Raw genomic sequence first — 20,978 nt, forward strand, 5'->3', positions numbered from 1 at the left:
GGCATCCAGCCCGGCTCAGAGCTGATTCCTCCTCCCCTGCCAGCAGCCGGACGAGCCGAGGGCGACGGTGCAGAGCGGGGGACACGAGCACGCAGGGTGCCACTTCTGCAGCCCGGACACCAGGGTGCTGCTGGGGAAGCTCCTCCAGCGCTGCGAGAAGCTCGAGGAGCAGGTGGAGTCCCTGGCCCAGAAGGCGGGCGGCAAGGTGGACAATTATCCGAAGTGGAGGAGACAGGTAAGGAGATGCGGTGTAGGGGGCTTGAGCTGCCAGGACCCCCCAGGCATTTCTGCTTGGCTGTAACGTAGGGGAGCCCCTCGCTGCCCCCCTAATTGGCTTGTCGGAGTCAGAAGAACGGAAGGGAATTAAAGCCTTGGAGCAAATGTCCTGCTTGCACTGAGAGCCCGTGGCCATCAGCCAAAATACCCTGGGTCTGCCCCCGTGGGGCAGCCACCCCCTTGCTCAGCACCGCCTTGTCCTCTTAGTCCCTGCAGCAGGACGAGCAGATCAAGTGCCTCCAGGCCAGCATCATGCAGCTCCAAAAGGACTATGAGAAGTTCAGCTCGGCCCTTGCAAACCTCCAGCAGGATCGTCAGCAGGAGCAGAATGACATCAAGGTGGGTAGCTGAAAGCCCCAAGCAGAGCCCAGGCTGGGACCCCAAGGGGTCTGTCCCCCTGCCACCCTGCTCGCAGCCCTGCACAGCTTCCCAGTGCCTTTCCTGGAGGCTTCTGATGGGGTGGGGAGGCAGGGGGTGCTCGGCTGGCCGGGGGGCAGCTCACGGGCTGCTGTCTGCCTTGGAAGGCTCTGTCCCAGGCCCTGGAGAGAATCAAGAAGCAGAAAGCAGACAAGGAGGAGCTGCTGGTGCTGGGAATCGATGAGGTACGGGCTCGAGGGGCCCTGCTGCCAGCCAAGGGTGTTTTGGGCAGAGTGACAAACACCCCTTGTCCCTTGGGTGCTGGCTGGCAGAACCAGCCAGGTAGGGGGAGGATTTCCAGCCCGGCTGCAGGTCCCAAGCCAGGTCCCTCTGTCACTGCAAGTCCCTTCGGCTGGCGGGACCAACCCCACAGGGGTGATGGGGTGAACAGGGCCAAGTCTCCCACTCCTGTTGTCACTCCATCCTGTCTGCAACCACTCTCCTGTCTTTCCCCATTGCTAGAAAGCAGACAAAGACAAAGTCAGTCGCAGCCAGTTTGAGGCGTGCGTGGAGCAGCTGAACAAGGTGATGGAGGAGGTGACGGTCCAGGAGAAGTTCTTGCACCGGTTCCAGCAAGAGCTCCAGAGGCAGATGGACTGCAAGGTGAGGGCTCGTCCCCTCCACACAGCACTGGCACCCTGGGGGCCTGGCAGCCTAAGGCAGGATCCTTGCGAGGGTCCCCCCTCCCGGCTGTGCCCCCGGGGACCGCCATGTCCCATCCTGGGGTAGATGGCTGAGGGTGTCACCCGTCCACAGCTGGACCGCCGGGAGCTGGGGGCATTCCAGCAGCAGCAGGAGGAGCGGTGGAAGAGCCTCAGCGGGCAGCTCCAGGAGAAGGCGCTGAAGCCAGAGCATGACAGTGCCGCTGGGATTAGGAAGTGAGTGCGATGGGGACAGTGGTGGCTTTGGCAGTGCTGGCCCTGTTCCTGCTGGCTGTCCCGGCTCGTGCCGGTGTGGTACCTGGCGTGGGAGCCATGTGGGCAGCGCCCCTGGGGATGCTGAGCAAGTGGCTGTGCCTTGTGCTCCTGCCAGCTGCAGCTTCGCAGCGATAGAGGCGGCACAATGAGGGGGCACGTGTGGGAGGAGCCCTCCTGAACCAGTCTTGGGGGGTGGGTGCAGAGGCTTTTTGTGGCTGGTGTGCAGGTGGGGCTGTGCCCCCCAGGAGCTCCCCAGCCCTTTTCTCCCCCCTCCAGGCAGCTGCTGCCTGGTTTCCATTGCCTGTCCTGTGACCGGCCCCTCAACATGCTGGCGTCTGGACCGTGAGTAACTGCCCCCCGAACAGGGAGCAGCCCCCAACCCCTCCCTGGCGTCGAGTGACACATGGGGTGCCACCTGCCGGGCACTGAGCACCCCCATGTCCTGTCCCACAGGGAGCGGACGGGCGAGTGCAGATACCCCACTGTTCCGCGGAGCTGTGGGGGCCCACACACTGTCAGGCCCCCGCGCTTCCAGCCCCAACCGCCCAGCACCCCACGGCCATCCCAACCCAGTGCCCGCCGCCCCAACAAGGTAGGGATGGCAGAGGTGGGGAGGGGGATGCTGAGCCTGCGGGGGTGATCTGTGCCTCAGTTTCCCCAGGGAGAGCTGGCTGGGGAAGGGTTGCTGGGGGACGTGGAATGGGGCCCCGTGTTTGGGTCACACGCTCTCCCCTTCCCAGAAGGACGCGATGCATCTCTCGGGCCAGGACGGCACTGATGGGAACCAACTGAACAAGCAGCCGTCTGTAACGGAGAGCCCTGGGCTGCCCTCAAGGCAAAGGGGGATGCCAGACACCACAACCTCGAGCAGCCAGCCAAGTATGGCCCTGTCAGGGCACCGGGGGGCAGAGGACACCCTGCTGTCTGGGGGGACGGGTCTGTGCCCACAGCTGGGCAGGGTTGGACGGGGGTCTGGGCTCTGGGCTGGGCTGTGGGGGCAGCACTGGCTGCTGGGGCAGCCAGTCCTCATGATGGAGATGGAGGGAGCTGGGGCGACATGTGGGGTGGTGCTGGGCAGTGGGGGACAACAGCCTGTGTGCTTCAGGGTGGGGGCAGGACCCTGTTGGTGGGTGTCTGTGGCTGACCCTGCCCCTCGCCCCCAGGCACCGCCTCCCCGCTGCTGTTAGCCGTGCTGAAGTGCCAACCAGCCTCATCTCCCGGACGCCTCACCCAGGCACCGAAGCTGCTGCCACACCGCATTAAATCAGCGCCCTGACAGCCGGGCAGGACGGGGGTCCCGGCCCCGGTCCCACCGCCCCGGGCGCTGAGCCGGCAGCGGCTGCAATAAATGGCGATGGGCAACCAAGCGCCGGTGTGGTCTGAGTGTGGGTCCCTGGGGCAGGATGGCAGAAAGCCCCGCTGTGTTTGCTTTTTCAGGACAAAACTGAATGCTAAAAAGGCTCTTTGGGGGTGCCCAGAGGTGGATCCAGTGCTACCCAGGGTCCCCCCAGAGGGATCACGGGTAGCAAACCAGTGGGCACCAGGGCAGAGCCAGCAGAGGCCCATCCTGCACCCCGGGTGGGGCTGAGGTGTCCATGGGCTTCAGAAGCACCCCCTGGCACTAACTGGGGGGACGGGGTGAGGGGGGAACCAGGGGGCTGTGCAAGAAGCCGGGCTGCCTGTTGGTAACCGGAGGAGCAGCAGCAGGTGCCGAGCTGCAAGGCCGGGCAAGGCCGAGCTGTCACAGGAGCTCAGGATGACAACAGGTTGACCACGAGCCAGCAGTGTCTCCTGTGGCCAAGAAGGTCGATGGTACCTGGGGTGCGTGAGGATGAGGAGGAGTGTGGCCAGCAGGTTGAGGGAGGTGAATCCTCCCCTTCTGCTGTGCACTCGTGAGGCTCCATCTGAGTTGTGTGTCCAGTTCTGGCACCCCACTTTAAGAAGGACAAGGAATTACTGGGGAGAGTCCAGCGGTGGGCTACGAGGATGCTGAAAGAAGCATCTTTCTGATGAGGAAAGGCTGAGAGAGCTGGGGCTGTTGAGCTGGAGAAGAGAAGCTGTGAGGGATGTGATCAATGGGATCAGTATCTCAGGGTGGGTGTCAGAGGATGGACCAGACTCTGTTCAGTGGTGCCCAATGCCAGGGTGAGGGGCAACGGGCACAGACTGAAACACAGGAGGGTCCATCTGAACAGGAGCAGAAACTTGTTTGCTGGGAGGTGCCAGAGCCTGGCCCAGGCTGCCCAGAGCGGGTGTGGAGTCTCCTGCTCTGAGACATTCAAAGCCCCTGGACCCAGCTGTGTGATCTGCTCTGTGACCCTGCGTGAGCAGGGGTTGGACGGGGGGCAGCGGAGCCGCCGGGGCTGGAGTCCGATCCCGGGCCCACCAGGGACTCCATTTCCCAGCAAGAGCGAGAGAAGAAGGGAAGGGAAGGGAAGGGAAGGGAAGGGAAGGGAAGGGAAGGGAAGGGAAGGGAAGGGAAGGGAAGGGAAGGGAAGGGAAGGGAAGGGAAGGGAAGGGAAGGGAAGGGAAGGGAAGGGAAGGGAAGGGAAGGGAAGGGAAGGGAAGGGAAGGGAAGGGAAGGGAAGGGAAGGGAAGGGAAGGGAAGGGAAGGGAAGGGAAGGGAAGGGAAGGGAAGGGAAGGGAAGGGAAGGGAAGGGAAGGGAAAGGGAAGGAGGATGAGCTGGAGCAGCGGTTGGTGCCGCGGCGGCTGCTCCGTCCTGCAGCATCGCGGGAGGTGCTGTTCATCTCAGCGATTTGTGCATTCGGAGACTTCGGTTGAAGCCTTGAGCTACTGGAGAGTGTGCAGAGAAGAGCAAGAGAGCTGGTGAGGGGCTGGAGCACAAGTGTGATGGAGCGGCTGAGGGACCTGGGGGGTTCAGCTGGAGAACAGGAGCTGAGGGGAGACCTTCTGATCTCTGAACTGCCTGAAAGGAGCTTGGAGCCAGGGGGGGTCGGGCTCTGCTCCCCAGGAACAAGCACCAGGACCAGAGGAAACAGCCTCAAGTTGCGCCAAGGGAGGCTGAGGTTGGATCTGGGGAACAATTTCTTCCCCAAAGGGCTGTGGGGCATTGGAACAGGCTGCCCAGGGCAGTGCTGGAGTCACCATCCCTGGAGGGGTTTGACATGGTGTAGTGGTGGACTTGGTAGTGTGAGGTTTATGGTTGGACTCAATGATCTCGAGGGTCTTTTCCAACCAGAATAGTTCTGTGATTCCGGGTGTGTTTAAGGCTGAGCTGGAGCCTGGTTTTTGAGGGGCTTGGAGAGGGCAAAAAGCCAGGAGAGGGGAGTGGGTGGCTGGTGGGAGACGGCCTTCCAGGTACCGAGGATGGAGCAGAGCCCGGCAGCACCCGCTGCTGCAGCCCGGCCTTCCTGGGTGCGCTTCGGCTCCAGCGTCGTAGGAAGAGCCCTCAGCCAAAGCAATGGCCTTGGGTGTTCCTGACGCTTCTCCCAGAGGCAGCAGCAGGATCTCGGCACAGGACTCAGGGCTCAGAGCGTTTCAAGTACCAAAATCCCCCCCGTCTCAGCCCCCGTGCACTGCAGCCGCGGCCCCAGCACCAGCCTCCCAAGGGAGAAGCAGTGCTGAGGCATCCGCAGCGCTCGCTCGCCCTGTGCCCGTCCTCATCCTCTTGCTTTCCAGGACAAGGACAACTGGGACTGGGATTTCCTGGGGACATCGAAACCCAGTTCTGGCCCAGGGAAGATGCCCGTGAAACATGGCACTGAGCGCAGCTCTGAGACAACAGCAGAACAGAGCAGCAGGAAAGGTAAGCAGGTTGCTGGATGCCTCCTCCTTGTAGGAAAGGAATCGGCAGCCTGGCTGAGTGTGTGTGAGGTCCAGGCTGATGAAATGGAAAGCCACCCAGTCCCATCTCTGATTAAGCAGTGCGGTCATTCCTAGAGCAGCTTGAGAACGGGGTTGGTTGTGCCACAGCTCAGGGAGTGCCCCAGGTTACAGAACTGGCCTTTCCTTTCCGGGAAGGGAGGCTCAGATCTTCCCTTGGGCCTCACCCGGCCTGTTGTGCACGGTGCCAAAGGAGAACAAGTTTTCGGGGTCAGGATTTGGGTGGCTGTAGCATCCCCAGTCCACGGCAAAGCCCAGCGGGGGCACGTCTGGGTGGGTCCTGGCTGCACTGGGCTGTGTTACAGGCACTCGCCCCTCTTGTTCCTGCAGTGGGGATGCTCATGGGTCTGATAGTCCCCTCAAATGGCCCTTTCCCCCCATAAATCCACTCTGGACACCAGTAGCAGCCGGTGGGTTGTGGCAAGGGCCAGGGTGTGTTGGTAGAGCAGGGGCTTTGGGTGAAGAGGGGCAAGAACGATCCGATTGGAAACTTGCAAAGCTCAAGAAGCTCCTGGTGTTGCCAGAGCTGGAAACCCCAGTGTCAGTGACCCCCAGCCATGTCGCAGCAGTGGCTGCAGGGGCACAGGGCAGGCAGTGGCGCGTTGCCGCTTTGTCACTTGCTGTGAGGTTCAGTCACGGAAAAGACATTGAAAAAGGACTTCGCAAATGGTCCAGGGAGAGAAGAGCAGGCAGGGCTGCTTTGATCTCTTGTTGTTTAAAAACCAAACCCCACCCTGCTCAGACCTCCTCCCATGTGCCATCCCATCCCCAGAGCTGCCCCCACGCCAGACGCCCCTGCGCACCGTGGCCCCGGTCCAGAGGAGGAAGACGTCGATGTTCGAAGATGCTGAAGGCGACGACCTGTTGGATGTGCTGAGACGTGGCAAAGGCCCAAAAAAAGAGTAAGGGCAGTGAGGAGGTGGTGGCAGTAACGCAGGGGGTGGGCTGCGCGTTGAGCTGGTGCCACCGTGCTGGGGGGGGATGCTGGAGCTTCTGCCCGTGGGTCCCAGCAAGGGGCAAGAGCAGCTGGTTTGGCAGAGAAGAGCCAGAGCAGCCTGGCCAGGCTGTGTGAGGAGGGACAGCCCTGCCTCTGCGAGAAACCATCTGCCACCGTGTCCCCACAGAGAGGAGCTCCGGCCAGCGCGCTCCACGCTGGACGACTTGTTCGGACGAGGCTCCGCGGCCAAAGTCCTGGAAAAGCCAGGTACAGGAGAGCATAGGGAGTTCAAAGTGAATAAAAAGTCCCAGAAGCAGGCAGGTGAGCGCAGCCAGGGACACTGGGCAGGTCTGCAGAGGTGACAGCATTGGCTTGGGCTAGCGAGCTTGATTTCTCGTGGCCTTGCAGGGGAAATGCCCTTTCTGTCGGGTGAGCAGGGCGGTCCAGGGGCTCTGGGTCAGCGCGGGAAGGCGGCTCATGCACAAGTGTTGTGCTCTGCCCTCGAGGCAGCCTGGCAGGGGGAGGAGGAGGAGGGGAGGGCTGGTGTCTTTGCAGCAGCTGCTCCTCTGGGCGCTGACTCAAGGCTCCTTGTCTGAACAGAGGAGGAAGAGCGCGGGGACAAGAAGGAGCTTGTCTTCGGAGAGTACAAGCCCTCGATGGGCTCCAGGCCCGCGGTCCAGCCGGCGATGGGGCAGTTGGTGAGGTACGGTGCTGTGCGTGTGTCTGGAGCGTCGCTGTCCCTGCGGGGGAGCAGGCAGGTCCCCGGGTCCCCTGGCAGGCAGGTCTGCAACTGCTTCTCCTTCCTCAGGTTTTCTGCCAACAGCAGCAGCGAAACAAACCCAGAGCCCCGCTCCACACCTCGTCCTCCCCGCAGACGGAATCCCGTGCGGAGGAGAAGGGCCGGAGACGACTGGCTGGGCTGGGAGGATGAGGATTTCATGGACCCCGCCAGCCAGCTCGGGGCTGCAGAGGAGGCAGCACCTAAACCCGACCCAATGGACTGGCTGATCGATGCCTTGGCTCGCAGGAGAGCCGAAGAACAGGCCAAGGCACAGGAGACAAAGGCCGAGCCCACGGAGACCCAGGAGAAGAAAGCCAAGCCCTCAGAGACTGAGGAGAAAAAGGCCGAGCCCTCGGAGGCCCAAGAGAAAAAGAACGAACCCTCAGAGGCCCAAGACACAACGGCCGAGCCCTCAGAGACCGCGGGCGAAGGGCCGGGTCCCCGCTCTCCCGGCAGGTAAAGGCCCGGTCAATGGCCGCAGCGCTGCCGTCTGCTCCACGTGTGGCTGCTGCAGCAGCAGCTCTCAGCAGCGCTTGCCTCAGATTGACCCAATTCGTGTTAAGCACTTTCTCGTATCCAGTTGGGGTAATGCCGCGGGTCTTTGTCCCGCTGATCCAGCCCGCAGTCCCGTTCCCCTCGGCAGGTTCAGACTTGTGCCGTCCCAATGGGGCTCAGAAGGGAATTGCAGCCCCAGTGCCTGGAGCGGTGGGCAGGGGGTGCGAGCTGGGGGTGCCCGGGGAAGGGGGCGCATGCAGCCAGGGGAGCACCAGGGACGGAGCTGTTGGCGTCTCTGCTCCCTCGGCAGCCAAAAGGCTGAATCCTGCCGCAGGCGAGCGGGACGGAGGCTTCACCTGCGAGGCAGGAACTGGCGTTGGGGAGGGATCTTGTCTTTCGTGGCCTCCTCGGCTTGACCACATCGGGTGCTTTTTGCTTGCAGCCAGCTGGCCGCCTCCCCAGCAGCATCGGACTGTCGGGCAGAGCTGCTGAGCGCCCAGGCCCACGTGGCAGAGCTGGAGAGCCAGGAGAGCCCCAGCGCCTGCTGGATGGGGGCCATGGGTGACCCGGGGGAGGAGAAGGGGCCGTGTCTGCTCCAAACAGCATCAGGGTGATGGGAGAGAGGAGGAACCTCCCTGTGCAGAGATGCCAACAACGGCCATCGAGTGCTGCTGTGGGGGTTCTGTCCCCAGGGCAGCACAGGAACCTTCTCCTGGGTGCCCGGCAGGTCCGGATGCTGGAGGAGGAGCAGGCGCAGCAGCAAGTGTTATTGGAGAGTGCCCAGCGGCAGCACCAGGAGCACCTGGATGTCCAGGAGAGCAGCCACAGGTACCGGGCTCTGGCCTGTGCTCCCCTCCTCCGGCAGGTCCTTGCCCACAGCGCCAGGAGCTGGAAGCAAAGAAGGAGCAGCTGGGGAGAGACAGGCAGAGGCTGGACGAGGCCTGGCAGGAAATGCGGCTGGAGAAGGAGAAGGTGGTCGGGGCCGTGCAACGTGTCCGGAAGCAGCAGGAGATGATCAGAAGCACAAAGGAGGTACGCGGAGCATCTGCACCATGGTTTGCAGCACAAGCCAGAGTCTCACACCCCTCCTGAACTTGTGAATCCTGTGCCGGGAGGGGAACAAGGGGACGCCCAGAGGAGCCCCAGCGCAGGGCAGTGAGGGTCCCTGTCCCCAACCTCCCCACCCGCTCTGCCTTGCAGCTCTTGGCCCAGAAGCACGCAGAGGGGGAGCGAGCCCTGGGGGAGGCACGCAGGATGCAGTCCGAGTTCTGGGACAAGCTGCAGGTCCTGCAGCAGCAGGAGGAGCAGCTGAAGCAGCAGGAGGAGCAGCTGAAGCAGCAGGAGGAGCAGCTGAGGCAGGAACAGGAGCAGCTGAAGCAGCAGGAGCAGCTGAAGCAGCATCAGGAGCAGCTGAAGCAGGATCAGGAGCAGCTGAAGCAGGAAAAGGCCTCCCTGTCTTCCATGTTCAGTGCCCAGATGCAGCTGCTGAAGTTCCAGGCCCAGCAGGTGAGGTGGGGGGAGAGCGGGGCTGGAAGGGGCTGCGGAGCCGCTGGGGGAGCTGGGCTGGCGGAACCCGATGGGGCCCTGAGAGCCGGGGGGTCTCCTGAGATCATGGCTGAGCCCTGGGCTGGGCCGGGTGGGCTCGAAGAAGCCGCGGGCAGCCAGAGCAGTGACACCAGAGACAAGGAGAGGGGGATGCTCGCAGCTTGTCTCAGGCTGGCTCCACGTCCAACCCGAGATGGACATCGTCCTTGGCTCGGAGGGGTTGCCCTCTGCTCAGCCCGTCCCTGGGTGGGAGACGCCGGCTCTGCTGGACTCTGGCTTTGTGGTGTCCCCATTCTGTGCCGTCGGGTCCCCGCTGGGTCTTTCCCCAGGCAGGGACGCTCTTGGAGGCTTCCCCCATGGGTCTTGCTCAGGCTGCGAGGTTCTGGGCTCTGGAGGAGCACAGGGAGGGGTCCCCTTCGCGAGGGACATGGCACGAGGGAGGCTTTGGGATACTTCTCTTGTTGGTGAGCAACACCCTGGATTGTGACCTTGTTTCTGTGGCACTTTCTGGGATCCATCCCACGCATCCTTCCTCTCTTCTCAGGGGGACAAAGAGTTAGAGAAGCAGAGAATCTTCTTGGAGAACCTGAAGAAATTACGATACAACACTGCACAACTGTCAACAACCCCTCCATCCTCCTCTCCTTCTGTGGGCGATACCATTGAGTGTACGCATGCATTAATAGGGGCCCTGAGGAAAGCATCTCCACCTGTGCAAGTCGTCGACCTGTCCTCCATTCTCCGGCCTCCCATTACTTTCAAGACCCTTTAATCAGGCTCTGCCCCAGTGTCCATTCTGTCAGCTCTGCTTCTGTCGTGACTTGTAATAACATCGGATGTGAGACTGTGGGTACGCGTTAGAGGCCTCAAGGACTTCAGGAGTTCGTTTGGACACATTAGCGAGGATGCTTAATAAAAAGAAAGGAAGGACTGTTGCAGAATAAATGTACTCACTTAAATTCCTTTAGTTGTATTCTATGCTTCGACATATCGAGATAAGGACAGAGAAAAAACTGCCTGGAAGACAGAGGAAGAGAATCCAAGAAGAAACAACGAAGGCCCCAGACCCAAAATTACCACTGGACCAACAGGCTCGTGAAAGATGCGTGAAGAGCGGGTGCACAGACTGGGGGGGTTTACAAGCCCAAGTCTCTTTCGTCTCATGCTCCTCCTGCTGAGAGGCCCCACGTCCAGACTGTTTCTTTGCTGTTATGTGGTTATTTATGGAGATCCCGAGGAAAGCGCCCTGCAACACTTCACCTCTGCCCGCGTCCCGACCGTCCTCCCTTCTCTGGATGAAGAGAAGCCGCTAAATTAATGTGGACTCTGGTAAAGTTACAAAGACGTACCCATCATTAACCCATGACGTGCTAAATGCTTTCTAACCAGCTGCAAAACGAGGGGATATTTTTCAAGTTTTAAATCCTTCTGCCTGACAAAGAGACCGCAAGATGAAGGAACACCTTGTTTAGAAGCAGAGCTTAGCTTATATTTGACTAGTAATTAATAGTAAGAAACTCATCCGTTATAACTCACTTCATACTAACCTTATGGTAGCTCACAGGAAAGAGATTGGGGAACCACCTGGTGATAATGTCAATAGAGAAACCTTGCTGACATATTATAATCAGTCACCATTGTATAAATTAGATGATGAGGAAAAGTGGCCCCTGAATGAAACTCTGAGTGATGCGGCGTTAACGTTCTTCTTGAAGAGAGAAGGCAAGTGCAGTCAAGTGATGGACGCTGATATGTTTTCACTTTGCGAAAACACCCAGAGTGGCAGGCAGAATGTGGTATTAACTTGCCACCCCAGGATCCAGCTGTGTTCACGTTAAAAAGGGAGCAGAATAAAGCTCAGGAGAAGCTGAAACCATGTTGTTCAGCATGTAGAATAAGACAGAAAACTCGCCTGATGAGAGGGGAGGGTGAGATAGAAGACTGCGTGTCCCCACAGGGCGTGGAATTGAAGATGATGTGCCTTCAGCTTCCGAGCTGGTGAAACTCTGGAGAAAGAAGAGGAAAGCAGGGGAAAGAAGCTGAGATTTTAGATTTTAGTTGAGACTGGAACTCTTGATTCAGTTTTGAATCAGGAATTGATACCATTAGATGAAGATTTTGTACCTGTGGTGGGAGCTACTGGCCAAGGAGACAAAGCTCTCTTCATCAGCCAATCCAATAGAAACTGGGAAACAAAATGGAATTCCTAAGTTCTTATCTATGCCCAGGTCTCCAAAACCGTTACGGAGACGAGACTTAGGAAAACAATTGCAAGCAATAATAACATTCAAACAAGGTGAAGTGACATTCCAGATAAAAGAACAGCCACAGAAACCAAAGAAGGCTGTATGCAATGCACTGCAAGTTTGCTAAATTGGGTGAGATGCAGCGTGTACTGAGCTTCCCAGGAGAGAGCCCAGCACCCAGTTTTGATGTGCCTTCGTTTTACAGACTCTGGGGTGCTGTGGGGAAGTAGTTGCCTGCCAGAGTGCTGCAAGAAAAGAGAATCACCTCAGCTCTTGTGCTTGTGTCTTGTTTCCAGCCACAGGCTCAAGCTGCGAACCTTGAGCTCGTTTGACTTGTACAGAAAGCACGAGGATGGCATGACCCCGGCAGGGCTGGCGTTTCAACAGTGCCAGTGGGACAGCTGCGTTTCCTGGGTCTCCCATCAGCTCCTCAGTGAGAAATGGCCCGTGCGGGGGGCTGGGGGAGCCGTGACGCAGCCCTGGGGGGAGGCACAGGGCCGGTGAACGAGCTGTGCCCGTGGGCTCCTGCTGGTCCCGGCACTGGTCTGGGAGCTGTTACAGCACAGCCTGGGCGCTTATGGAGCCGTCCTGCCCCAAACTAACAGCAGTCTGAGGAAACAACCTCTTAAAAGCCCATTTTGAAGGAGCATTTTCAAATAACACCGAGAACCTTCACCAGGGCGTGCTCGACCAGCCCTGGTGGGTGTGTGGGGGGGCCCTGGGGTTCAGATCTGCACTGTCTCGCTGACACTCTGTGTCACCCCTTTACAGATATTGTCCCCAGTCACTTGTGGCCCTCGCCCATTTGGTCACTGGCCGTGGTGGGATCACTGTGGTGATGGAATCACTTTGGTCATTCGGATCTCTTTTGGTGACTGATCACTTTTGGCACTAGGATATTTATATACATTAGATACATATTTTTAAAAAGTGAGGGTAGAAAAGACCATCTAGCGGCTCTCAAGGGCCAGTGCCCTCCCCAGCAGTGTGTGCTCCCCCCACCCTAGAAATAATACCTAGAAAATTCTTCCAGTGCGATTCTCAGGGGAGCCCCCGCTCCCAACGCCCTGTCCTGGGACCCCCGCTGACCCCCCCACGTCCGCCAACCCAGTCTGGTCTCTGGCCGTCCATGGTGGCCGTGGCTTTCTGGGGGGCAGGGGGCGGTGGAGGCCGTGGGCGGTGGGTGAGGAGGGGGCAGCCAGGCGGGCTGGGGGTTGTAGGGCGAGGAGGCCCAGAAGGGGCTGAAGCTCCCGGGGGCACAGGCCATGGAACGATGGGGCTGTTGCTGCTCTGCCTGCTCTCTGGGTTTCGCAGCTTGGAGAAGGTGGCCAGAGCCACGCGGCGTGGCTGGCGTGTTGCTGGGGGTGCACATCTGCGGGGCCGTCAGATTGGCCATGGATGGTTTTTTGGAGTCCCAGCCTGGCAACCTCCCCATCACTGGAGATCTGGCTGCATCCCGCACCAGGTGCTGGTGCACACAGGAGCCAGTCACTGCACATCTGCCACCAAGGGGAATCGCCTCCGAGGCCAACTGTGCCGTGGGGAAAGGAAAGGGTTAAACATCAGAAGAGTTTGATTTAGTACACAACACGGATAAAGCCATTCTCTCTGCCATTAAAACTGAGGGTATTTAATTCAGTAAAGTGAGATTTCATTCCCCATGACTTGGCTGGTTGTATTTTGAATCTGGGCACGGGCTGCAGTGACCTGCAACGAAATACGAGGTGTCACCAGCTACAATGTAGGTGTTAAAGTGGGAAAGGCAGGAGGGAGCCTCAGCATCTCCCATCCCGTGGATAACTTCATCACAAAGGACCAGGGCGGCGCCCGCTGGCTCCTGGGGCGGCTGTTGCCGGGCAACAGAGACACTATATTGTCCCCTGTCACCTGTGCCCCTCGCCCATTTGGTCACTGGCCGTGGTGGGATCACTTGCCGTGGTGGGATCACTGTGGTGGTGGACTCATTTTGGCAGTTGGACCACTTTTGGTGGTGGGATCACTACTGGTGGTTGCATCACTTTTGGTGTTGGGATCACATTTGGTGGTTGCATCACTTTTGGTGTTGGGATCACATTTGGTGGTTGCATCACTTTTGGTGGTGGAATCGCTTTTGGTGGTTGAACCGCTTTTGGGTGGTTTGGTCACTTTCGGCACTTGGATCGCTTTGGTGACTGGATCGCTTTCATCACTCGGATTGCTTTCGGAACTTGGATCTGTTTTGGTGACTGATCGCTTTCTGTGGCAAGAAGGAGCAGGAGAAAGGCTGCTGGCTGTCCATCCCTCCAAGATCACCTCCGGACAGAAAAGCTCCTGTCTCCCTACTTCGGGTTCAGTGTTTTCACGCAGAACAGCAGTGATGGCCACACGCAGTCTGTTGGAAATGCTGGACGCTGCCATCGGGACACCCCAAGTTGGGGTTGTGGATTTCGTGGCGCTCCACAAGCTGCTGAAAGCCATGATCATCGGGCAGCAGGGTCAGCAGGAGCTGCAGTGCAGCCTGGCAGAGGACATGCGGGCCATGCAGAAGGCGCACTCTGGCATGGCAGAGGACATGCGGGAGATGAAGGAGGCGATGCAGGAGGCGCATTCTGGAATGGCACAGGACATCCAGGAGATGAAGGAGGCGCATGTCGGCCTGGCAGAGGACATGCATGCCCTGCAGGAGGCGCATTCCGGCCTGGCCGAGGACATCCAGGAGATCCAGGAGACACTTGGCCTGGTGAGCATCGCCTGGTGCCCCGGGAGGGAGCTGGGCCCTCGTCCCTCCCCGCTCCTGCTGCCCTGTCACACTGTGCCCGTGCCCCACGGCCATCGGTGTCACCAGCGTGAAGGGCAGCAGGAGGGAAGAGTGGGAAGGGTGTCCCAGGAGTTGCTAAGGCACTTTTGAACTAGAGAGCCCTCAAAACAGATCCATGGGAGGGGAAGGAGGGGAGATAAAGCTCTGCCCGTGCAATTCAGCCGCGGCCCCCAGGCACAGCCCTGCCCAGCGTCCCTCTGTCTCCTGCCCCAGTTCATTTGGGGATACTCTTTAAATCCCGCTCCCACATCTGAACGGGTGTCCCTCTCCTCACCCAGCTCCAGGGGAAGCCCCAGGACCCTGCCGGGCTGCGCAGGGACAGGAGGCGGCTGCGTCCCCCGCTCCCTCGGGGACACCAGCCCTCCTGCCTCGGGGCACAGCCTGTGGGGTGGGGTGCTGGGCAGTGATGCTGGGGGTCCCATCCCTGGGGTCCCATCCCCCCAGCTCCATGGCCGGGCTGACTCCATGATCCCTTTGCATTTGGGCTCTCATGTTCAACATGAGTTTGGCCCCGTGAGATGATGATTTGGGGACAGGGACTGGGGACATGGCGGGGGGTTCTGGGGTCTGTCCTCACGGCTGCCCAGCTGCCAGTAAACCTGCTGCCCTTTGCCTCTTCTTCCCAGGAGGGCGGTGGGGGCCAGTCTGCCCCCTCCGAGCCCACCCAGGTGGCCATGGACAGCCAGGCCAGGAAGAGCTCAGCACTGGGGCCGAAGGGACGTGGGACACAGCCTGGGATGGAGACCGGCAAGGGGACTGCAGGGTCTGGCTCCCTGGGGATGCAAGCAGGGACACAGGGGGAACCAGCGACCCCTGTGAAGTTGTCAGGCGCTCCCTCTGATCACACGAGGTCTATTGGTGCCGGCGCCACCACCCCGGGGATGCAGCCAGGATCACGGGGCACCCAGGCCACCACCCGCCTGGGGACACAGCCAGGGGCCCCTGACACCCAGGCCAGCACCTCGGGGATGCAGCCAGGATCCCCTGGGACCCACACCACCACCCCTGGGGTGCAGCCTGCGTCCTCCAGATCCCAAGCCACCATCCCAGGCGATGCCCAAGAGCCGGCCAAGCCCTGGGGCTCCACCAGCACCTCCAGCTACGAGTCGGAGATGCGGGAGGTTCTCTCACAGGTTGGGCAGCTCGGCAACGTCTACGCTGGTCTGAAGGAGGAGGTGGAACAGCTTAAATCTACAAAAGCAGAACGTGCAGATCTTGAGAACGTGCGCCAGCTTTTCCCGAAGGGAGGTGAGAGCACGGGGGTGCTGGCGGGGGTTTTTTGGTGTGGGGACACCCTGGGTCAGGGGCTCGTCATGCTCAGAGACCCCCTCACCAACAGCACATCCCCTTGCACCATGTCCCTCTAGGCCGGCAGAGCATCACCAGCATCCTGGCCGACCTCAAGTGCCAGATGTCCTTCCTACAAGACATGGCCAGGGCCCTCCGCGGGGAGGAGGAGAAGGTGAGCCGGCAGCAGTCCCCGAGGGGCTGCGGGGATGCCAGTTTGGGCAGGGAGGGGGCAGCGAAAGGGTCCCCGTGCCGGAATGACACAGGGGGCTGTGCCCTTACCGCCCCCACTGCCGTTCCCAGATCAGCAAGGTGGAGGATGCTCCCAGAAAGATGAGGGGGGCTGGAGCCGGCAGAAAAGCAGACGGCAGCGGCCAGATGACCCGACAGCCGCGGTAAAATGATGGGAGAGGGTTTCCTACCCCGCAGGGCTGCGAGGGAGCCTGGGGTCTGGGAGCATCCCAGTTTGGGGTCCGAGGGACACCCCCACGAAGGCTAAGCCTGCCCCTGCCCCCGTCTCGCTGGCCAGGCCCAAGGGACAGAAGGTCAAGGCAGAGCGCAAGGAGCTGGGGAAGCAGCAGGAGCCGACCCAGGCCGAGCTGGAGCAGTTTGCGGCCGAGTACGTGAATAACTTGGTGATGGAGGCAGCGCAGCAGCTGCAGGCAGAGGTGAGGCCCGGGGGCAGCGCTCCCAGCCCCCGCTGGCTAGGGAGGGTCCTGGCGGGGTCCCGGCCACGTCCCCTGGCTGGATGGGGCCATGGAGCCTCCACGGCACCTGGGCTTGTGGGCGGCATCCAGCCCGGCTCAGAGCTGATTCCTCCTCCCCTGCCAGCAGCAGGACGAGCCGAGGGCAACGGTGCAGAGCGGGGGACACGAGCACGCAGGGTGCCACTTCTGCAGCCCGGACACCAGGGTGCTGCTGGGGAAGCTCCTCCAGCGCTGCGAGAAGCTCGAGGAGCAGGTGGAGTCCCTGGCCCAGAAGGCGGGCGGCAAGGTGGACAATTATCCAAAGTGGAGGAGACAGGTAAGGAGATGCGGTGTAGGGGGCTTGAGCTGCCAGGACCCCCCAGGCATTTCTGCTTGGCTGTAACGTAGGGGAGCCCCTCGCTGCCCCCCTAATTGGCTTGTCAGAGTCAGAAGAACGGAAGGGAATTAAAGCCTTGGAGCAAATGTCCTGCTTGCACTGAGAGCCCGTGGCCATCAGCCAAAATACCCTGGGTCTGTCCCCGCGGGGCAGCCACCCCCTTGCTCAGCACCGCCTTGTCCTCTTAGTCCCTGCAGCAGGACGAGCAGATCAAGTGCCTCCAGGCCAGCATCATGCAGCTCCAAAAGGACTATGAGAAGTTCAGCTCGGCCCTTGCAAACCTCCAGCAGGATCGCCAGCAGGAGCAGAATGACATCAAGGTGGGTAGCTGAAAGCCCCAAGCAGAGCCCAGGCTGGGACCCCAAGGGGTCTGTCCCCCTGCCACCCTGCTCGCAGCCCTGCACAGCTTCCCAGTGCCTTTCCTGGAGGCTTCTGATGGGGTGGGGAGGCAGGGGGTGCTCGGCTGGCCGGGGGGCAGCTCACGGGCTGCTGTCTGCCTTGGAAGGCTCTGTCCCAGGCCCTGGAGAGAATCAAGAAGCAGAAAGCAGACAAGGAGGAGCTGCTGGTGCTGGGAATCGATGAGGTACGGGCTCGAGGGGCCCTGCTGCCAGCCAAGGGTGTTTTGGGCAGAGTGACAAACACCCCTTGTCCCTTGGGTGCTGGCTGGCAGAACCAGCCAGGTAGGGGGAGGATTTCCAGCCCGGCTGCAGGTCCCAAGCCAGGTCCCTCTGTCACTGCAAGTCCCTTCGGCTGGCGGGACCAACCCCACAGGGGTGATGGGGTGAACAGGGCCAAGTCTCCCACTCCTGTTGTCACTCCATCCTGTCTGCAACCACTCTCCTGTCTTTCCCCATTGCTAGAAAGCAGACAAAGACAAAGTCAGTCGCAGCCAGTTTGAGGCGTGCGTGGAGCAGCTGAACAAGGTGATGGAGGAGGTGACGGTCCAGGAGAAGTTCTTGCACCGGTTCCAGCAAGAGCTCCAGAGGCAGATGGACTGCAAGGTGAGGGCTCGTCCCCTCCACACAGCACTGGCACCCTGGGGGCCTGGCAGCCTAAGGCAGGATCCTTGCGAGGGTCCCCCCTCCCGGCTGTGCCCCCGGGGACCGCCATGTCCCATCCTGGGGTAGATGGCTGAGGGTGTCACCCGTCCACAGCTGGACCGCCGGGAGCTGGGGGCATTCCAGCAGCAGCAGGAGGAGCGGTGGAAGAGCCTCAGCGGGCAGCTCCAGGAGAAGGCGCTGAAGCCAGAGCGTGACAGTGCCGCTGGGATTAGGAAGTGAGTGCGATGGGGACAGTGGTGGCTTTGGCAGTGCTGGCCCTGTTCCTGCTGGCTGTCCCGGCTCGTGCCGGTGTGGTACCTGGCGTGGGAGCCATGTGGGCAGCGCCCCTGGGGATGCTGAGCAAGTGGCTGTGCCTTGTGCTCCTGCCAGCTGCAGCTTCGCAGCGATAGAGGCGGCACAATGAGGGGGCACGTGTGGGAGGAGCCCTCCTGAACCAGTCTTGGGGGGTGGGTGCAGAGGCTTTTTGTGGCTGGTGTGCAGGTGGGGCTGTGCCCCCCAGGAGCTCCCCAGCCCTTTTCTCCCCCCTCCAGGCAGCTGCTGCCTGGTTTCCATTGCCTGTCCTGTGACCGGCCCCTCAACATGCTGGCGTCTGGACCGTGAGTAACTGCCCCCCGAACAGGGAGCACCCCCCGACCCCTCCCTGGCGTCGAGTGACACATGGGGTGCCACCTGCCGGGCACTGAGCACCCCCATGTCCTGTCCCACAGGGAGCGGACAGGCGAGTGCAGATACCCCACTGTTCCGCGGAGCTGTGGGGGCCCACACACTGTCAGGCCCCCGCGCTTCCAGCCCCAACCGCCCAGCACCCCACGGCCATCCCAACCCAGTGCCCGCCGCCCCAACAAGGTAGGGATGGCAGAGGTGGGGAGGGGGATGCTGAGCCTGCGGGGGTGATCTGTGCCTCAGTTTCCCCAGGGAGAGCTGGCTGGGGAAGGGTTGCTGGGGGACGTGGAATGGGGCCCCGTGTTTGGGTCACACGCTCTCCCCTTCCCAGAAGGACGCGATGCATCTGTCGGGCCAGGACGGCACTGATGGGAACCAACTGAACAAGCAGCCGTCTGTAACGGAGAGCCCTGGGCTGCCCTCAAGGCAAAGGGGGATGCCAGACACCACAACCTCGAGCAGCCAGCCAAGTATGGCCCTGTCAGGGCACCGGGGGGCAGAGGACACCCCGCTGTCTGGGGGGACGGGTCTGTGCCCACAGCTGGGCAGGGTTGGACGGGGGTCTGGGCTCTGGGCTGGGCTGTGGGGGCAGCACTGGCTGCTGGGGCAGCCAGTCCTCATGATGGAGATGGAGGGAGCTGGGGCGACATGTGGGGTGGTGCTGGGCAGTGGGGGACAACAGCCTGTGTGCTTCAGGGTGGGGGCAGGACCCTGTTGGTGGGTGTCTGTGGCTGACCCTGCCCCTCGCCCCCAGGCACCGCCTCCCCGCTGCTGTTAGCCGTGCTGAAGTGCCAACCAGCCTCATCTCCCGGACGCCTCACCCTGCCACCGAAGCTGCTGCCACACCGCATTAAATCAGCGCCCTGACAGCCAGGCAGGACGGGGGTCCCGGCCCCGGTCCCACCGCCCCGGGTGCTGAGCCGGCAGCGGCTGCAATAAATGGCGATGGGCAACCAAGCGCCGGTGTGGTCTGAGTGTGGGTCCCTGGGGCAGGATGGCAGAAAGCCCCGCTGTGTTTGCTTTTTCAGGACAAAACTGAATGCTAAAAAGGCTCTTTGGGGGTGCCCAGAGGTGGATCCAGTGCTACCCAGGGTCCCCCCAGAGGGATCACGGGTAGCAAACCAGTGGGCACCAGGGCAGAGCCAGCAGAGGCCCATCCTGCACCCCGGGTGGGGCTGAGGTGTCCATGGGCTTCAGAAGCACCCCCTGGCACTAACTGGGGGGACGGGGTGAGGGGGGAACCAGGGGGCTGTGCAAGAAGCCGGGCTGCCTGTTGGTAACCGGAGGAGCAGCAGCAGGTGCCGAGCTGCAAGGCCGGGCAAGGCCGAGCTGTCACAGGAGCTCAGGATGACAACAGGTTGACCACGAGCCAGCAGTGTCTCCTGTGGCCAAGAAGGTCGATGGTACCTGGGGTGCATGAGGATGAGGAGGAGGAGTGTGGCCAGCAGGTTGAGGGAGGTGAATCCTCCCCTTCTGCTGTGCACTCGTGAGGCTCCATCTGAGTTGTGTGTCCAGTTCTGGCACCCCACTTTAAGAAGGACAAGGAATTACTGGGGAGAGTCCAGCGGTGGGCTACAAAGATGCTGAAAGAAGCATCTTTCTGATGAGGAAAGGCTGAGAGAGCTGGGGCTGTTGAGCTGGAGAAGAGAAGCTGAGAGGGATGTGATCAATGGGATCAGTATCTCAGGGTGGGTGTCAGAGGATGGACCAGACTCTGTTCAGTGGTGCCCAACGCCAGGGTGAGGGGCAACGGGCACAGACTGAAACACAGGAGGGTCCATCTGAACAGGAGCAGAAACTTGTTTGCTGGGAGGTGCCAGAGCCTGGCCCAGGCTGCCCAGAGCGGGTGTGGAGTCTCCTGCTCTGAGACATTCAAAGCCCCTGGACCCAGCTGTGTGATCTGCTCTGTGACCCTGCGTGAGCAGGGGTTGGACGGGGGGCAGCGGAGCCGCCGGGGCTGGAGTCCGATCCCGGGCCCACCAGGGACTCCATTTCCCAGCAACAGCGAGAGAAGAAGGGAAGGGAAGGGAAGGGAAGGGAAGGGAAGGGAAGGGAAGGGAAGGGAAGGGAAGGGAAGGGAAGGGAAGGGAAGGGAAGGGAAGGGAAGGGAAGGGAAGGGAAGGGAAGGGAAGGGAAGGGAAGGGAAGGGAAGGGAAGGGAAGGGAAGGGAAGGGAAGGGAAGGGAAGGGAAGGGAAGGGAAGGGAAGGGAAGGGAAGGGAAGGGAAAGGGAAGGAGGATGAGCTGGAGCAGCGGTTGGTGCCGCGGCGGCTGCTCCGTCCTGCAGCATCGCGGGAGGTGCTGTTCATCTCAGCGATTTGTGCATTCGGAGACTTCGGTTGAAGCCTTGAGCTACTGGAGAGTGTGCAGAGAAGAGCAAGAGAGCTGGTGAGGGGCTGGAACACAAGTGTGATGGAGCGGCTGAGGGACCTGGGGGGTTCAGCTGGAGAACAGGAGCTGAGGGGAGACCTTCTGATCTCTGAACTGCCTGAAAGGAGCTTGGAGCCAGGGGGGGTCGGGCTCTGCTCCCCAGGAACAAGCACCAGGACCAGAGGAAACAGCCTCAAGTTGCGCCAAGGGAGGCTGAGTTTGGATCTGGGGAACAATTTCTTCCCCAAAGGGCTGTGGGGC

The 20,978-nt window shown here is 61.0% G+C and overlaps 5 protein-coding genes across 6 annotated transcripts in view; all 5 read left to right on the plus strand.

Annotated features, from left to right (window-relative positions):
- Positions 1-3: 3 nt before the first annotated feature.
- Positions 4-1,943, plus strand: LOC135575686 (glutamine-rich protein 2-like). 2 transcript variants are annotated; one of them, XM_065034321.1, is made up of 4 exons: positions 4-615; positions 801-878; positions 1,156-1,296; positions 1,450-1,943. In XM_065034321.1, exons 1-4 carry the CDS (start codon positions 529-531, stop codon positions 1,573-1,575), a joined length of 432 nt encoding a protein of 143 aa, XP_064890393.1. In that variant the 5' UTR covers positions 4-528; the 3' UTR covers positions 1,576-1,943. The 2 variants fall into 2 exon arrangements, with proteins under 2 accessions (XP_064890393.1, XP_064890394.1); XM_065034322.1 differs by lacking the exon at positions 801-878.
- Positions 1,944-2,359: 416 nt separating this feature from the next.
- Positions 2,360-8,281, plus strand: LOC135575799 (fas-binding factor 1 homolog). Its single transcript, XM_065035174.1, has 7 exons — positions 2,360-2,416; positions 5,251-5,377; positions 6,227-6,356; positions 6,579-6,658; positions 6,992-7,094; positions 7,200-7,628; positions 8,110-8,281. Exons 1-7 carry the CDS (start codon positions 2,360-2,362, stop codon positions 8,279-8,281), a joined length of 1,098 nt encoding a protein of 365 aa, XP_064891246.1.
- Positions 8,282-8,302: 21 nt separating this feature from the next.
- The window catches only part of LOC135575728 (large ribosomal subunit protein mL38-like), a 29,132-nt gene continuing 16,456 nt past the window's right edge, over positions 8,303-20,978 (plus strand). The window contains exons 1-2 of the mRNA XM_065034495.1: positions 8,303-9,173; positions 9,757-11,891. Coding sequence (XP_064890567.1) covers positions 8,922-9,173; positions 9,757-9,984 — 480 coding nt within the window. The 5' untranslated portion in view covers positions 8,303-8,921 and the 3' untranslated portion in view covers positions 9,985-11,891. The remainder of the gene's footprint in view (positions 9,174-9,756; positions 11,892-20,978) is intronic.
- LOC135575695 (corneodesmosin-like) lies at positions 11,898-15,879 on the plus strand. The gene is made up of 3 exons (XM_065034327.1): positions 11,898-14,177; positions 14,882-15,503; positions 15,623-15,879. The coding sequence occupies exons 1-3, from the start codon at positions 13,815-13,817 to the stop codon at positions 15,877-15,879; spliced, it is 1,242 nt and encodes a 413-aa protein (XP_064890399.1). The 5' UTR covers positions 11,898-13,814.
- LOC135575790 (glutamine-rich protein 2-like) lies at positions 16,181-18,292 on the plus strand. Its single transcript, XM_065035164.1, has 7 exons — positions 16,181-16,210; positions 16,374-16,565; positions 16,814-16,945; positions 17,131-17,208; positions 17,486-17,626; positions 17,780-17,901; positions 18,217-18,292. Exons 1-7 carry the CDS (start codon positions 16,181-16,183, stop codon positions 18,284-18,286), a joined length of 765 nt encoding a protein of 254 aa, XP_064891236.1. The 3' UTR covers positions 18,287-18,292.

The sequence above is a fragment of the Columba livia genome, chromosome 18 (genome assembly GCF_036013475.1).
Source record: "Columba livia isolate bColLiv1 breed racing homer chromosome 18, bColLiv1.pat.W.v2, whole genome shotgun sequence".
Lineage (NCBI taxonomy): Eukaryota > Metazoa > Chordata > Aves > Columbiformes > Columbidae > Columba > Columba livia.

Coding starts and splice junctions, on each gene's coding strand:
- LOC135575686 (XM_065034321.1), top strand. CDS start 529: ATGCAGCTCCAAAAGGACTATGAGAAGTTCAGCTCGGCCCTTGCAAAC. Junction 616..800: donor AGGAGCAGAATGACATCAAG/GTGGGTAGCTGA, acceptor CTGCCTTGGAAG/GCTCTGTCCCAGGCCCTGGA. Junction 1,297..1,449: donor AGAGGCAGATGGACTGCAAG/GTGAGGGCTCGT, acceptor ACCCGTCCACAG/CTGGACCGCCGGGAGCTGGG.
- LOC135575799 (XM_065035174.1), top strand. CDS start 2,360: ATGCATCTCTCGGGCCAGGACGGCACTGATGGGAACCAACTGAACAAG. Junction 2,417..5,250: donor AACTGAACAAGCAGCCGTCT/GTAACGGAGAGC, acceptor CTTGCTTTCCAG/GACAAGGACAACTGGGACTG. Junction 5,378..6,226: donor AGAACAGAGCAGCAGGAAAG/GTAAGCAGGTTG, acceptor TCCCATCCCCAG/AGCTGCCCCCACGCCAGACG.
- LOC135575695 (XM_065034327.1), top strand. CDS start 13,815: ATGGCCACACGCAGTCTGTTGGAAATGCTGGACGCTGCCATCGGGACA. Junction 14,178..14,881: donor TCCAGGAGACACTTGGCCTG/GTGAGCATCGCC, acceptor TCTTCTTCCCAG/GAGGGCGGTGGGGGCCAGTC. Junction 15,504..15,622: donor CCAGCTTTTCCCGAAGGGAG/GTGAGAGCACGG, acceptor ATGTCCCTCTAG/GCCGGCAGAGCATCACCAGC.
- LOC135575790 (XM_065035164.1), top strand. CDS start 16,181: ATGGAGGCAGCGCAGCAGCTGCAGGCAGAG. Junction 16,211..16,373: donor CGCAGCAGCTGCAGGCAGAG/GTGAGGCCCGGG, acceptor CTCCCCTGCCAG/CAGCAGGACGAGCCGAGGGC. Junction 17,209..17,485: donor TGGTGCTGGGAATCGATGAG/GTACGGGCTCGA, acceptor CCCCATTGCTAG/AAAGCAGACAAAGACAAAGT.